At 26.9% G+C, this 16,736-nt stretch overlaps 4 protein-coding genes and 1 pseudogene across 4 annotated transcripts; all 5 read left to right on the forward strand.

Moving 5' to 3' along the window:
• Positions 1-123: 123 nt before the first annotated feature.
• Positions 124-1,983, forward strand: LOC126857965 (odorant receptor 4-like; the record flags this gene model as incomplete). The annotated part of the gene is made up of 5 exons (XM_050607912.1): positions 124-893; positions 1,109-1,208; positions 1,328-1,435; positions 1,697-1,852; positions 1,945-1,983. Coding segments are annotated over exons 1-5 (1,167 nt in total), but the record flags the coding sequence as incomplete, so codon positions are not given.
• A 1,963-nt stretch (positions 1,984-3,946) lies between these two features.
• LOC126857949 (odorant receptor 67a-like) lies at positions 3,947-5,848 on the forward strand. Its single transcript, XM_050607887.1, has 5 exons — positions 3,947-4,746; positions 5,017-5,116; positions 5,260-5,366; positions 5,524-5,680; positions 5,798-5,848. Exons 1-5 carry the CDS (start codon positions 3,962-3,964, stop codon positions 5,846-5,848), a joined length of 1,200 nt encoding a protein of 399 aa, XP_050463844.1. The 5' UTR covers positions 3,947-3,961.
• A 1,563-nt stretch (positions 5,849-7,411) lies between these two features.
• Positions 7,412-9,393, forward strand: LOC126857950 (odorant receptor 67a-like; annotated as a pseudogene).
• Positions 9,394-10,931: 1,538 nt separating this feature from the next.
• LOC126857952 (uncharacterized) lies at positions 10,932-13,480 on the forward strand. Its single transcript, XM_050607889.1, has 5 exons — positions 10,932-11,710; positions 12,063-12,162; positions 12,790-12,897; positions 13,180-13,335; positions 13,430-13,480. The coding sequence occupies exons 1-5, from the start codon at positions 10,932-10,934 to the stop codon at positions 13,478-13,480; spliced, it is 1,194 nt and encodes a 397-aa protein (XP_050463846.1).
• An 827-nt stretch (positions 13,481-14,307) lies between these two features.
• Positions 14,308-16,705, forward strand: LOC126858036 (uncharacterized). Its single transcript, XM_050608041.1, has 4 exons — positions 14,308-15,092; positions 15,292-15,397; positions 16,253-16,408; positions 16,505-16,705. The coding sequence occupies exons 1-4, from the start codon at positions 14,308-14,310 to the stop codon at positions 16,559-16,561; spliced, it is 1,104 nt and encodes a 367-aa protein (XP_050463998.1). The 3' UTR covers positions 16,562-16,705.
• The last annotated feature ends 31 nt before the right edge of the window (positions 16,706-16,736 follow it).

The raw sequence follows: 16,736 nt of genomic DNA on the forward strand, positions 1-16,736 counted from the left end.
TTTAAACGGAAATATATATATATATATATATATATATATATATATATTTATGACAAAGCGATATGAAACGGGATACAAATACAGAGAGTCATCATATCACGATTCTGATAGATAACATTGAAAAGAGTCATGAACTTCCAGAGCGTGAATCCTTTAAATATTCGATTGAACTTATTCTCGGGCAACTTATTACCGATGACTAGCTGCGATTCATCTTTTCCATTATTATGGAAGATAAATAGCGTCTTTGTGTGGATGATCGAACTGATCATAGGTGCCGCATTAATCCCGGGTTGCATGTACGTGTCAACGGAAAAGGTTCTGAAGGACGGCATGATTTGTTTCGCCGTCTTCATAGAAATGTCTTTCATGATCGCGCGAATTCATATTTGTAAGGATGTGGCGAATCAATTGATTCAAAAATTGAATGACATTTTGCACACGGCCGACGAGACCATGAAGAGCGTCGTAATGGCGACTCTGAAACCGGTGGAAGCTCCGCTCAACTTTTACTGGTCGGCCGGCGTGGCATCGATAATAGCGTGGACTTGTATACCGCTTGTATTAGTATTCGAGAAGAATCTTTTCTATTACGAAGATTACAGGATACCTGTCGCTTTCTCGAGGCAGCCATTTTCACTTGAAATCTTCCTACTGGGAAGCCTGTTCGTAATGATTAGTGCCGTATATATGTTTTTAAAGAAGGTCGGTGTGGATGTATACATGGTGTATCTGGTGTTGATGACAACGGCGCAGTATCGATATATAGCTGTGAAAATTGCAATGATATTTCAAGAAAGTGATGAAAATAATGGGGAGCATCCTCTTGAATCAAATCAGAAGACAGAAAAGGAAATTATAAAGCTATGTCGGCATCACAACGTTGTGATTCAGTGAGTACTGTAAAATTGAATCAGACTGACTTTCCTAGTTTCCTAATTATAATAATAATAAGAGCACAGTTAAAATTAATATAGAAAGTTTTTCAAACTTTTTGTATATGTTTACGAGTTAATTTCTAAGTTTATTAATTATGAATTTAATTTTGGACTAATTTCTTAGTGCATTGTTTCATAATATTTTGCATATAATATTTTTTTTTTTTTAGTATAACTTCGTTGCTAAAAAAATTGTTGTCTTTAAACTTTAGTTTAATTTACATGAACAGCGTTTTTCGATTTTGCTTCATTAGTATCATGCTGAGCATGGTGAGTAACAATCAACATTAATAATTATATAGAAAATTTTACCGAATGTTATGAAAATCAGTATTGTGTTATTAAATTTTAATAAATATTTTTATTACTTATGATTTGTAAAATTTCAGATACCATCGACGACATTCTGGGAAGGGATTTCAATCATCATGTATGCGTCAGGAGCAGTGGTGCAACTTTTTATCTTGTGTTCTTGCGTGCAACAATTATTAGAGGCGGTAAGCTTTATTACGTTTCTTTTTTGATTCAATTTATTGTAACATAAAACTTAAATTAATTCAAGATTTCTCAATTATGTATTCTTAAATTTATCATAATATCGACTTTTTTATTTTATAAAAAATAATAAAATAAAATATAAAATAAAATATATTTTTAAATTTAAGAAAGCTAGATATAAAATATTAATAACTTTGAAAATTACAAATTGTGATTAATAATTATCTTTATATAAATTAATTTTCTTGTATACAATATAGAGTACAGAAATGACAGATAAGGCATTTCACGAAAATTGGTATTTACTCAAACCATCGATAAAACGTATATTTATTTTAATAATTATGGCAAATAATTTAGAATGCAAAATTGCAACATTTAAAAATTTCAATCTTTCTCTACCTTCATTTATGGTGGTAAGATTTTTATATATTTTCACTTTGTATTTATATATTATGCTATAATATCATATATCTTATTTATTTTCGAAAATTATTTGTTTTTTCAGATTTTAAATCAAGCGTATTCGATTTCTCTTCTCTTTCTAAAAATGAAATAAAAAGCAATAAAAAATCTGCAATAATTGTTTCTTTAGTATATAATAGTTATTTATATTTGTTATTGTTATTACTTAAAAAAAAGATAATAAAAGTTAATAATAGAGGATGAACAATTTATTTATATTGTTGAGACATTTTTTACTTCAGCAAAATACCTGAAAATAATTTGCTAAAAATTAATGATAATAAAATGCTAATAATATTACATATTACGATTGAATCTTGTATAGCATGGGATAATATAGATAGTATAGGATAATAAAATAGCAATCATTTATGACAATATATTTATATATATATGAAGTTTATTATAGCTTACATTTGGAAGAATCAAATTCATACTAAATAGAAATGTGTTCCAGTAAAGCTTCAGAAAAGCTCCAGTAAAGATAATCAAGCGGTTAAAGGCAATGAGAGCAGGCGCAACTGTTAACACGCAACACAAAATTTTTATTACATTTACAAGCCATATTTATCATGTACGCGTCCGGTGGAGTAGTACAGCTCCACATACTGTATTCTTGTGTGTAACAATTACTAGATGCGGTAAACTTTGTTGGAAGACAAAATCTTGTATAAAATTTACATACAAACGAATATTTAATCAAAAAATTATTATTGACAAAAAATACATTACTATGTATAAATTGTATTATATTCTCTCTAAAATCTAGAGCATTAAAATAACAGCATTGAAGCAAGGGACATTTCACGAGGGATGGTACCGATTTGGATTTCAAGACTAGAAAATTTTCTTAATACTTCTGAAAATTTAATAATAATAGAATATTAAATAATAATTAACTAAATATAATAACTTACGAAAGACTGCGATATATGAAAAAGAAATGATTAAATAATTTATATCAGATATTAAACATCGTAATCTGTAGAAACAGTTTGATCAACTGAAATACTTTTTTTTATTATTATAGTATATTCCAGATTAATGTATAATCGATATATAATAGTCAGTCAGTAGTAAGTTTTCAACGTCTTTTGAGTCTTGATGTTCTGCAAAGAAGGGAGAGAGAAGGGAGAGAGAGACATATAAGATAATTATTATCTTGTCGAGCAGTAATAATTACAAGCACGTTTAGAATCGCGTTTATTCCTGTAATACAATTTTCTATGATCGATAGATATCTATAAACGTAAATTAAAATTTTTTACTTAATTCATAGAAAAGTCTTCTTAACTTATGAGGTATCCAATGCTCTAATGTTGCCACAAATAATTCATACATACTCAGTGATCATAAAGCAATGATGGATCATTAAAATGATAAAAGCATGTTTCTGTTTTGTGTACAATTCCGCGTAATGATAGCGAATAGTGCATCGGTGAAAAACAAGAGAAATACAAAAAGAAAAATAAATTGTGTGTGTTCAAAGCGTAGCAATAACATTCACATGTTGTTTATTATACCTTGTTCTTCTCGACAGAACGAAGCGTAAACAACGATAGAGAAACGTGAAACGTAGAAGTAAGTTCATATACGTTATATATATATATATATATATATATATATATATATATATATATATTATATAATATAATATTAATATATATAAAATATATATATATTAACTATTTATATATTTTTATCTAAAATATATGTAGTACTAAAAGTAATTTTCTTGTAGAGCAAAGTTACACAAAAATTGAAAGTAAAACAGCTAGTTTTTTTTATTTTTTCAAACTTTATAAAGAATAAATATTTCTAATTAATTAAATATAAGTATGTTAAGAAATCTTATATATTATATTAAAATAATACATTGCATACAATAATACGTGACATAAACAAAGTTTTAAGAAATGATTACATTTAGTACAATTTTACTTAATATATAGTAAAAACACGTAATGACGAAAAAATAGAATCAATCAGAAGCCTTAATTATTAGGCCTTTTGTTTTACAGAAAAATATTTATTTGTGAGCAAAGAGCAATATTGAATTTATGGATCTACTAAATGTGAATTCTTTAAATGTTCGTTTAAACATGGTCTCAGGTAATTTGTTACCAATGACTACTGACAATTCATCGTTCTCTATATTCTGGAAAGTATACAGCTGTCTAGTGTGGTTGATCGAAATAATTCAAATATGTGTGCTAATTCCTGGGTGCATTTATGTACCGAAAGAAAAGGCTTTAAAGGACGGCCTGATCGGTATTGTGGTAACAATGGAAGTGGTCTTCTTGGTCGTACAAATTCATGCTCGTAAGGAATTGATGCAGCAATTGATCCAAAAATTAAATGACATCTTACACGTGGATGACGAAATTATGAGAAACCTAGTAATAAGCACGATAAAGCCAATAGAGATGCCGATTAAATTTTTCTGGACAGCCGGCGTGATGTCCATAATTATATGGAGCGGCGTACCGTTTATATTAGTCTTTCAGAAAGATACTTTTTTCTACGTGGATTATAGAATGCCGGTCATATTTTCCAAAGAACCATTCTCGACCAGAACTTTTGTATTGGGAAGTTTCGTGGTAATGCTCAGCAGCATGTATATCTTTACGAAGAAAGTCAGCGTGGATAGCTATATGATAAATCTGATATTGTTAATAACGGCACAATATAAATATATCGCTTTAAAACTCTCGATGATATTTTGCGATGAAATTTCACAGAATTATAACAATAGTTCTAATCAAAAGAGACTTTATTCTAAAACAAATTATGATGCAGAAGAACAGATGAAATCCTTATGTCGACATCATAACGCGATTATTCGGTAAGTTTATTAGCTGAAAGTTGTCAATACAATTAAATGCTTTTTTGTCAAAACTGTTTAATTTAATAAAAATCTTATAATAACGTTATCTAATTAATATAAAAAAATATCCCTAATTTATTAAATTTTATAAACAAGATAATGATTTGAAATATTTTCTTGTAATATTTATTGAGATAAATTTATTATAATTGACATTTAATACAATATTTTAATTTTATTATTTAACATAATATATAATGTGATAATATTTTGTGGATTCTGTTTCAGCATATCATTAATGCTAAGAAAATTGCTATCTTTGAATTTTAGTTTAATATATATTACCAGCATTTTTCGGTTTTGCTGCATAGCTATTATGATGATTTCAGTAAGCAATAACTTTTGACTAATTAATATAGAAATAATATTTTTGCTAAATATAGCTAGACAATATAATGCTGGTATAATTTTATCATGATTTATAGTGCATTACTATTCTTCATGAAACTTTGTATCTTCGTGAAACTTCAGATACCATCAACTACTTTGTTGGAAGCGCTCTTGATCGTTATGTATGCGTCCGGTGGTGTTGTACAACTTTATATATTGTGTTCCTGTGTGCAACAATTATTGGATGCGGTAATTACAATAATATACTTGTACATATAGATATTAAAAGTGCAAAACAAAATTAAAAAACGTAAAAACTTAACAAAGAAATATATGTGTGTGTGTGTGTGTGTGTGTGTGTGTGTGTGTGAATGTGTATATGTATTGTATTTTCTATTTAATTTAAAGCATTGAAATAACGGATCAAGCATTTCACAAAGAATGGTATCAATTTAAATCTTCTATAAAACGTTCATTCATATTTATGATAATGGCTAATAATTTGGAACTTAAACTTTCAACGTTTGAAAAATACAATCTGTCTCTACCATCATTCATGGTGGTAAGTTATGTACATCACATATTGTAAAATATCCTATTATTTTTATTAATATCTTATCATTTTTATTAATATTTTCATTTTCTTGTATTTTAAAATTATTTTTGAATAATATTCTAGATCTTAAACCAATCATATTCCGTCGCGCTTTTATTATTAAAAACTAATTGAAAAAATAAGGATATTACCTTATTGGTTTCACGCTCAGTAAGTATTTATTTTATTGTAACAAATAAAATATTTAAAAATTTATTTAATTTTTTGAAATAAATTTTTATTATTCTAAATTTTGTATCTTTTTTACTACAGATAATAAAGAAAAAAAAAAACAAATTAGAAATGTTAGTAAAAATGCTAGTACAATTTATAGATTTTATTGTGATGGAGAATTGAAAAGCAATAAATTCTAAGTTTATGACAACGTAAAATGGTGAACTTATAACAAAGTTTATTTTTTAATCTTATCTTACATTAAATAACACTTATACATTTTCAATTAATATTAATTATTTTTAGTGCATAAAAAACGTAACATTTTTTCTTCTTTTATGATTCTGGAAAATTATCAAAACATCAAATACTAATCGTAATTATATATCAATTTGTTACAAAAATAAAAAAAATATATATATATATATTTTTTATTTTTTTAACAAATTGATATATAATTACGATTAGTATTTGATGTTTTGATAATTTTCCAGAATCATAAAAGAAGAAAAAATGTTACGTTTTTTATATTAATATGTGTGTGTATACAATTATTAATCATATCATATACGAACTTACTAAAACACTGAGTATTATTCCAGTCAATCTAAAGTCTTCTCATTGATGCACCATAAGTTAGACATTAGTATGTTGTGTGCATCTATTGGATTGTCCGTGACAGTCGCAGCCATATACCATAAGATAATTATAGCTTTATAAAAACGTGATATTAAAATAAATTTATAGTACTTCTTTATATACTGAATCCAATGCAATTTTCTGCGATAAATTATTGTCTATCACAACATTTCTATTTCTTTTTCTTACAAATTCTTTTATATTTATACACTAATGCACGAAGTCTTCCTGATTTATCAAATATTCAGAAAATTGTGATAATTATTAATCATTCATCTGCGATGCACTCGAGCATGATAACAGGACAAATATCGATTAGAATGAAAGGAACAAATTTTATGTATATTGTCGCATAATAGTAGCGTATAGGGTATTGAAAAACGGGGAGAATTCTTAGAGAGAAATATTAAATTGCTGAAGTTACAGCAATAATTTTTAAATACTGTTAGAAATATCTTTATATATTTCGACAGAAAGGAGCGTGAGCGATCTAAGAACGTAAAGCAGAAGTAAGTGTATATACATATACGGTGTCTACATATTATTATCTGAAATATAATATCAAAGTAACTTTTGTGGAACAATTGTTATGACTGAAACTAAAGAAGCTGTCTTTATTTATTTTTGGAAGCTTTAGATTAGAAAAGAATATTGCTAATTTAACTTTATTAATTGCGAGCTCGTTGATTATAAATGAAAAACAGAGATTATTCAGAAATAGAAATAAAAAGCTAAGAAATAATCAAATAAATAGTTGTTAATATATTTTATTTAATATACAGTAAAAATACATGATCATAAAAAAATAGAATCCACCAGGTCAACGTTTCAATTATTATCATATCTTTCGTGTTATATAGAATAAAATTTATGACAAAGGACGACATGGATATCTAAAATATCAATCCTTTAAATGTTCGACTTAACATGATCTCAGGTAATCTTTTACCGATGACTGCAAAAAATTCATCGTTTCCCGTATTATGGAAGATATACAGCTCTCTCGTGTGGTTGCTTGGTTTAGTTCAAACATGTATAACAATTCCCGGATGCATTTTTGTGCCGAAAGAAAAAGCTCTAAAAGATGACTTAGTCGCTATTGTCGTCACAATAGAAGTCGTCTTCCTGGTCGTACAAATTCACGCGCGTAGAAGATTAATGCAGCAATTGATCGAGAAATTAAATAAGCTTTTATGCGTAGAAGACGAAATGATGAAGAACGCGGTAATGGCGACGTTGAAGCCGATAAAGATTCCCCTTAAGTTCTACTGGATTGCCGGCATTGTATCCATAATTATATGGAGCGGCGTCCCTCTTCTGTTAGTCTTTCAAAGAGATACCTTTTTCTTCGTGGATTACAGAATGCCGATTGCCTACACTAAAGAACCATTCTCGGCCAGTATCTTTGTATTTGGAAGTTTTATTATAATGACCAGCAGCATGTACATTTTTACAAAAAAAGTCAGCGTAGATAGCTATATGATAAATTTGATATTATTAATAACGGCTCAATATAAATACATCGCTTTAAAACTTTCCATGATATTTCACGATGAAATTTCGCAGCTTGATCACAATAGTTCTAATCAAAAGAAGCATTATTCTAAAACAAATTATGATGCAGAAGAACAGATGAAATCTTTATGTCGACATCATAACATGGTTATTCGGTAAATTCATTAGCTAAAAATTTAATGTCATTAGATCTTCTTTTTGCTAAAGCTTTTTTTGATTTAATACAAATCTTTCCATTATGTTTTTTAATTAGTAAAATCTGCACTTAAATAATTAAATTGCATAAAATAAATTAATTGCACGAAATAAATTTTAAACGCTTTACTATAATATTTAATTAGATATATGTAGATATGTAAGAGATATGTAGATATTTATTATTATTGCAATGTGCATTTAATATGAGATTTTAATTTTATTTTTTATATAATATGTAATTTAATAATATTTTAAAAATTTTGTTATAGTGTAACAATAATATTAAGAAAACTGCTATCTTTAAATTTTAGTCTAATATATGTAATCAGTATCCTTCGATTTTGCGGCATCGCTATCATGCTAATTTCAGTAAGTAAAAATATTAACATCAGTTCAATCTGAACAATCTCATTTAGAAATTATTGGCCATATAAAGATAAATATATCACCGATGTACTTTACCGCAAAATATTGTCAATTATAATGAGTCACCGATCATATCATAATTTTTCTTGTTTTCTTAAAATTTTAGATACCATCAATTAGTTTGTTGGAAGGATCCTTGATCGTTATGTACGCGTCTGGAGGAATAGTGCAGCTTTATATAATATGTTCTTGTGTACAACAGCTATTAGATGCGGTAAATTTAGTTTTAATATGTATCTTTTGTATATATATATATATATATATATAAATCACAAAGTAGTATAAATCGAGAATTGTCAGAAATCAACAAAAATAGATTATTATGCAGATATTAGATAGAAAGAGAAACATTTATTATATATTGTTATGTTATATTATTATACGTTGTTTTATTATACATTATTATACATCTTTTTTACCTTTTTTGTAATTTAGAGCGTTCAAATAACGGATCAAGCATTTAACGAGGGATGGTATCGATTTGGAGCATCTATAAAACGAACATTTATATTGTTGATAATGGCTAATAATTTAGAACTTAAACTCTCAACATTTGAAAAATACAATTTGTCCCTGTCTTCATTCATGGCAGTAAGTATCAATGTATTTTGTATTCTAATCTTTTTTTGTTAATATTTTGTAAAATAATTATTGTATATTTTCGAACGATATTCTAGATTTTGAATCAATCATATTCAATCGCACTTATACTATTAAAAAATAATTAAAAAATGATGAGCTCCGTGTAAATTTTATATACTAGTAAGTGCATGTTCTTTTATATCACAAACATGTATGTAAGAATTAAAATATCCAAGATTAATTTTACATTTTTATAAAATATATAACTTTGCACAGTAGAAACATGTTATAAAATACAATAACACATTAAAACTAATAATTAAATCACAAAATGTAAGTAATAATATTAATAAAATATACATAGTTTATTACAAGAAATAAAAATTTTAACTATGTATGCTAACGTAAAACATAATTTACAACAATATGTTATATTTTGAATTTTAATTTAATTTTTTGTCTACGATGATTTTCTACCAAATTTCAGCGGCTTAAAAATAGTCCAATTTTTAGGATAAGTGTTTTCTATTTTTTTAATAGTGTACATAAAATATAATTAAAAATTAAATAACTTGTAATTTTAAATATAGTATTTTATTCTGCTACTTACTTAATGTTGTATGTAATATTGTTGTATTAAATTTTTTAACATTTTCCCACATTTGTTTTCGACAAAGATGTAGAAAAATATAATTATAAAAATATCACAATTATTTAATTGAAAAACATGACAACAAGCTGATACTTTTTGCAATTAAATATAAGGAATGATTTATATTTAATTATCTTAAAAGTATGAGGTAATATTAAATTAAGTATGACAATTATATTTATATTAAGATCATTTTTAAATTCTTTTTTTATTTTTCTTGTAAAAATATTTTATAGAATTCTTTAAAAATGAGAAATTACCTCCCAAAACTGGCTTGTAATATAAAAGAGATAATCAAGAAGTGATTTACAGGAAAGCCTACTTTGAAATATTTTTGCAATAGCATATTAAGCTAGATTAAAAAATAATTTTAAGGCAGCGAAATTCGCGTTTTTAGACAACATGAGTTTCTACGGTATTTGCGAATTTTATTGCTCTTCATTGATCGACAAAGAGCTATAAGATAATCGCCACTTCACAGAGCATTGGTAATTAGAGACAAATTTATAATCACATATATTTTTCTACGATAAATAGAATGAAATGGATCTGTAATAAATTTTATCATTTATTTTATCGGAACACTTATAGTCACGTTTTTCATTTATCCATAATAATATACAAAAACTTTCTAGGTCCTCTTCTACAGAAGAGATTAATAGTATTCTTTACATCTTAACTTTTGTCCGCGTGCTTTATTGTTATTGAAGAGCAGTAGATTTTCCTCGCATGGTCACATATAATATATTAATAATAGCCGAGCAGAAATATTCAAGAAGAATAATGAATGACAGTAGATCGACGGTTAAAGCAACCTTCAAAGAATGACAGAAATGTGTCGCACGCCAGTCTGGGTAGAAAAGAGCTAGCGTGGAATCGAGGCACACGATCTTTACATGGTACTCGCATATTTTGTTTTAAATTTATAGTAATAATCAACATGGAGTAAGTAAACTATATTGAGAAAACACGAACATTTAATAGAAGTGAATTTTTGTATTTATCACGAGAAATAAACGTTGTGTCGAAAACATGAATTTCCAAAGCATAAACCCTTTAAATGTTCGCATAAACATTATTTCGGGTAATTTATTACCTTTGTCAGAAGATGATTCGCGTTTTTCTATAACGTGGAAAATGTACAGCGTCTTTGTATGGCTGCTTGAAATAATTCAAGCGATTGTATTAATTCCCGGGATTATGTTTGTGTCGCGAGAGAAGATCTTGAAAGACGGTACAGTTACTTGCGTGGTCACCATAGAGGTGTTCTTTATGGTCATGAGGATTCAAGCCCGCAGAAAGCTGATGAATCAATTGATTAAAAAATTAAACAATATTTTATGTGTTGCGGATGAGACCATGAAAAATGTTGTGATCACCACCTTAAAACCTATGGAAGATCCACTCAAATTTTATTTGGTAGCTGGCTGGTTGGCCGTCTTCATATGGTGCTGTTTACCGTTTCTATTAACCTTCGAGAAGGTTGCCTTTTTTTACGAGGATTATAGGATACCAGCAATTTTTTCCAAGCAACCTTTCTCAATCGATGTCTTCCTAATAGGGAGCGTATTTTTGCTGATGAGTAATGTATATATTTTTGTGAAAAAAGTTGGGGTAGATGTTTATATGATACATCTAGTGCTGCTGATAACGGCGCAATATCGATATATCGCTACGAAGCTCACGACAATATTTCGAGATGGAAATCAGCAAAATGAATTCGACGATTCTCGCCAGGAATATCGGTTTAAGGATCAGTGGATAAAAAAAGAGATGCAAGCATTATGTCGGCATCACAATTCTGTCATTCAGTAAGTTATTGAATTAGTTTGTGATCAGTAAAAATGTACTAAAAAGTATTAATGATAAAATTATTGAACAAAGTGCATCAATGGTGTGCTTATTTTATCATAAAAAATTTCTACTACAGCACATGTGCTTACTTTGTAATATGTTATTTTTTTCAAGTTACAAAATTAAAATGCAATTTTATAATTTAATATATAATTTAAGTCACAATGAAAATAAAACAATTTTGAGAAATGATTAAATATTAATTTAATTATTTAATATTAATTTAATTTAATTAAATATTTATTTTTACTTTTTAAGTTACATAAAATTATTATACTTTATATAAACATACAAGAGTTTTGTTTTTAGCTTATCTTCTATGCTTAAAAGATTACTATCTCTGAACTTTAGTATGATCTATGTGAACAGCGTCTTACGATTTTGCTTCATTGGTGTTATGTTAAGTACAGTGAGTAGTAATTGCTAACATTAATTATTTTATTAATATTAGCAGTTAATGTACACACATACATATGTGTGTGCGTGTGTGTTTGTGTGTATATAAATCTATTTGCAGTTTTTTTAAATGATAAATTTATTATTTTAAAAAATATTAATATTAATATTTTTTTAATATAATATTTTTAATTATACGAAGGGAAGACTATTAAAAGCCAGCGCAGCAATTCGTAAAATTTTTATTATAATCAAATTATATAACTATAACAAAATAATGATAGACTTAATAATAAAACGCATAAATTTTGATCTTTTTTTGATCATTTTTAATACAATTACAAAGTAAATGAAGAATAGAAACTGAGTTGTTTAAACGTGATGTCAGAAATGAATCATAAATATAAGATTATCAAAAATTACAACAAATAAAAGTGAGTCACACATGCTGTCAAAAGACAAATACCACAATAAAGATTGTTTAACTCAGAGTGTTTGTTGGCAGTCTTTCTGACAGCATTTTACGATTTATGTTTATAGAAAACTTCTTGTTCGGAATTAAAATAAAATCTGAAAGTTTGGTCGGAACGTTTAAACCTGTGTATGAGCAATATATATTTTAACATTTATGTATTGTCAGGTATCATCAACAACTTTTCTGGAAGGTTCCTCGATCATTATGTTTGCATGTGGCTCAATAGTTCAATTCTACATGTTGTGCTTTTGCGTCCAGCAATTAATGGACGCGGTAAGTTTTGTCGTGATGTAGTGTTTATTTTCGTTTTCCCTTTCTTCTATTTCAAATTTAAATTCTTACTACAATATTAATTACCATTTTGTTCTGCGATTTAAAAAGTTTATACTCTTCTCTGGCTTTGAATATTTGAAAAATGATTATGAATAGTCAAAACACATATATTTAATTTTATTATCAATTTTATTTTCACAAATATAAACACTGCACAAAGCAATATTGAACATAAAATAATTATTCATATAACTTGTAATTATTTTTTTATGTTTAATTTAGAGCACAAAAATAACGGATGAAGCATTTCACGAAAAATGGTATCAATTTGGACCATCTGTAAAACGTACATTCATGTTGATAATATTAGGTAATAATTTAGGATGCAAACTTTCCATGTGCGATAAATTTAATCTATCTTTGCCCTCATTCATGACGGTAAGACTATATTTTCTATAGCTTCGAATGTAATGATGTTGTTAAAAACTTATATTATTTTTTATTATCTTTAAATCTTTTAATGGACTTTTAGATTTTAAATCAATCATATTCGATCGCTCTTCTGCTCTTAAGGGTGAACTGAGTAATAATGATGGACACATTTTGTAGACTTTTTAAATGTAATACTCTTTGCATCAAATTTTTATTTTTTAATATAGGCAACAATTAACAAATTTGTGATTAAATAGCGTTTTAAATACGTAACAAATAAAATAATTTTAAAACCAATTTTATTATAGTATAATTTGTGAACTAAAATAGTATAAAAAAAGATAGATGGAAATTACTATTAATGATGATGATATATATTCAGAGTAGGCCGAAACGTTTAGACCACTCTATATATAAAATCTTTACTTTTTTTTCTCTCTCTCTCTCTCTCTCTCTCTCTCTCTCTCTCTCCTAATAATTTTCATATTTAAATAACTTGAGAATCGTATATTTTTGTATGTAAATAAGAAAACGTTTGCACGACAATGAAATGGACATGGAAATGACATGGAAATTGAAGGTAAATAAACACGTTTAGTAGTAAAAATAGTTATTTGTCTCAATTTGTGTTAACGGCTTGGTCATTAAATGTAATTAGTTAAACTTTCTCTTTCTGTATAAATACGAAATTATAGTTTTTAAAAAGAAATGTCGTTTAGTTAACTGAAAGAAAGAACAATCAATTTCAAGTATTATTAAGCAAAATTATAATTTAGAAAGAAATGTCGTTTAAGTAATTGAGAAAAAAAAACAATCAATTTTTTCCAAATATTTAACTAAAATAATGTGCTCGTTTGCTTAATATAAGTTAAAGCGCGAACATCAAAAGTATCGGATATTTTTTGTACGCGAGTTTGATCTAGTTTTATATAATAGAATCATTCAATAGAATATTTTCGAAGAAACAGTATCGAGACCATGGATTTTCAAAGTGTCAATCTTCTAAATGTGCAAATAAACATATTCTCGGGCAATTTGTTCCCAATGACAGCCGATGATTCACGATTTTCGATTGGCTGGAAAATATATAGCATTATTACATGGTCAATTAATATAAGCATGAACATTTTGTTCTTCTTTGGATTTACTAAGGTGTCAAAGGAAAAAGTTATAAGTGATGGCATGATTGGCATCGTAATCCTTGTAGAAGTGTGCTTCATTTTTACGCGAATTTATGCGTGTAGAGATCTTGTCGTGCAATTCATCAAAAAGATAAACGACATTCTCCGCGTCCAGGACGAGACTATGAAGTGTATCGTGATGGCAACTTTAAAACTGATGCACTCTCCGCTTAAATTCTACTGGATGAGCAGCATGATAACCGTGACAATGTGGACAGGCATGCCACTCATAATGATCTTTAAAAAGAATTCCTTCTTTTATGAAGATTACAGATTGCCGTTCGTTATCACCGAACAGCCCTTTTCGATGAAAATCTTTGCGCTAGGAAGTCTATGTCAGATGCTCAGTAGCATAATCATTATTATGAAGAAAGCAGCTGCGGATATCTACATGATGCATCTGGTACTATTAATGACAGCGCAATATCGATATGTTGCGGTAAAGTTAAGGAAAGTATTTCAGAAAAAAAATTTACAAGAAGGCAAAATACATTCTCGAAAGAAACTTTCTTCTGGAAAAATAGATTCATGGACAGAGAGAGAGATGAAGTCAATATACTCGCATCAGTCTACGATAATGGAGTAAGTCGACGAATATTGAAAATTATTGAAAATTTTATTTAAAAAGTTATAATAAAATACAAAATTTTGTCGTGACTATTTAGATCGTTTAATTATTAAATCTTTAACTTCTTTTTGTAAAAAAAATTTTATCACAAATTATAATTTTTAATGCTTCACATATACATATATACATTGTACTTTTCTGTACCTTTTTCAGATTATCATTAATATTAAAGAAGTTTTTATCCTTAAATTTTAGTTTAATTTATATAAGTACTATTTTGCGATTTTCTTTCATCGGTGTCATACTGACAAGTAATGTAGTAAGTATAATATTTATTAATTATAATTAAATCTAGAAATATTTCTTTCACAATTCAAATTGTTGAATTATTATATAAGCAAATATAATTTTATTATCTACTCTATTTATTCTAGCTGTGTGTTTTTTTATGAAATTGTAAATGCACAAGTGTATCATATAAGAATCAATCTGTGATAAGAACTTATTAAAGAGATTAATTTGATATTCATTGAACTTAATTTGCTTGTATTCAAAACACGAAATTCTACATTTTGAAATAAATGTAGCAAATTAAGCAAATGTAATAATGAAACATTTTCATGCGAATTATTGTTTATATGATATTTTTTTCTTCTTTTTACTTAAAGAATATATTGGCAAAGTTTGATTATTTAACTTTGAAACACTTTATATATATGTAATATAAAAATAATATATTCTTTTTTTACATTCGTAAATCCCTAGGTACTGCCGACAACTTTATTTGAACGAATTTTGTTATTCATACATGCATGCGGTGACATATTGCGATATTACATTCTATGTTTTGCAATACAACAATTATTGGATGCAGTAAGTATTTTGCTGTAATATGAGTATCATTTTTTCTAGATGATTAGAATATTAATTATTATATCAAAGATCTACAAAAATCATTTTTGAATCGCCGCACATTATGTTTTCAATGCGCTTATTCAATAACAACGATAAATTGTAATAACTATTAATCAAAATTTTATTTATAAAAATTACTTTATACATTTTGACAAAATACAGAATATTTGCAAAATACAAACATTTCTGAATTTAAATGCAGAGATATTGTTGACAAGTAATTATATTTATTATGTATAATCTTTTATATTTAATTTAGAGCACGAAAATAACAGATATGGCATTTCACGAAAAATGGTATCAATTTGGATCATCGATAAAACGTTCATTTATATTGATGATATTAAGTAACAATCTAAAGTGTGAAATTGCTTTAATTAAAAGGTTCAATCTCTCGTTACCATCATTTATGACAGTAAGATTTATATGTATAATATTACTTGTTACACTTACTTATAATATTCTATTAATGTTAAAAGTTTTCTCATGATTTTATTAAATTATATTCTAGGTTATAAAGCAAGCATACTCAATTACTCTTTTGTGTTTGAAAATAATTAAAAAATGACAGGAAGATACACTGCAAATATGTTAAATAAGATAAGCTTTATATTGCAGGTAAGAAAATAATAATCAATAAGTTGAAAATATTATAACTTTTCAAATGTCATAGAAATTTAATGTTTGTTTCAATAAAAAAGAATATCAAATAGCAATTTAGCTAAAGTTAGTGATAAAAAAAT

Source organism: Cataglyphis hispanica, chromosome 23 (genome assembly GCF_021464435.1).
Source record: "Cataglyphis hispanica isolate Lineage 1 chromosome 23, ULB_Chis1_1.0, whole genome shotgun sequence".
Taxonomy (NCBI): Eukaryota; Metazoa; Arthropoda; class Insecta; order Hymenoptera; family Formicidae; genus Cataglyphis; species Cataglyphis hispanica.

Coding starts and splice junctions, on each gene's coding strand:
- LOC126857949 (XM_050607887.1), top strand. CDS start 3,962: ATGGATCTACTAAATGTGAATTCTTTAAATGTTCGTTTAAACATGGTC. Junction 5,117..5,259: donor TAGCTATTATGATGATTTCA/GTAAGCAATAAC, acceptor GTGAAACTTCAG/ATACCATCAACTACTTTGTT. Junction 5,367..5,523: donor GTGCAACAATTATTGGATGC/GGTAATTACAAT, acceptor CTATTTAATTTA/AAGCATTGAAATAACGGATC.
- LOC126857952 (XM_050607889.1), top strand. CDS start 10,932: ATGAATTTCCAAAGCATAAACCCTTTAAATGTTCGCATAAACATTATT. Junction 11,711..12,062: donor CATCACAATTCTGTCATTCA/GTAAGTTATTGA, acceptor TTTTGTTTTTAG/CTTATCTTCTATGCTTAAAA. Junction 12,898..13,179: donor TCCAGCAATTAATGGACGCG/GTAAGTTTTGTC, acceptor TGTTTAATTTAG/AGCACAAAAATAACGGATGA.
- LOC126858036 (XM_050608041.1), top strand. CDS start 14,308: ATGGATTTTCAAAGTGTCAATCTTCTAAATGTGCAAATAAACATATTC. Junction 15,398..16,252: donor TCATACTGACAAGTAATGTA/GTAAGTATAATA, acceptor TATTTAATTTAG/AGCACGAAAATAACAGATAT. Junction 16,409..16,504: donor CGTTACCATCATTTATGACA/GTAAGATTTATA, acceptor ATTATATTCTAG/GTTATAAAGCAAGCATACTC.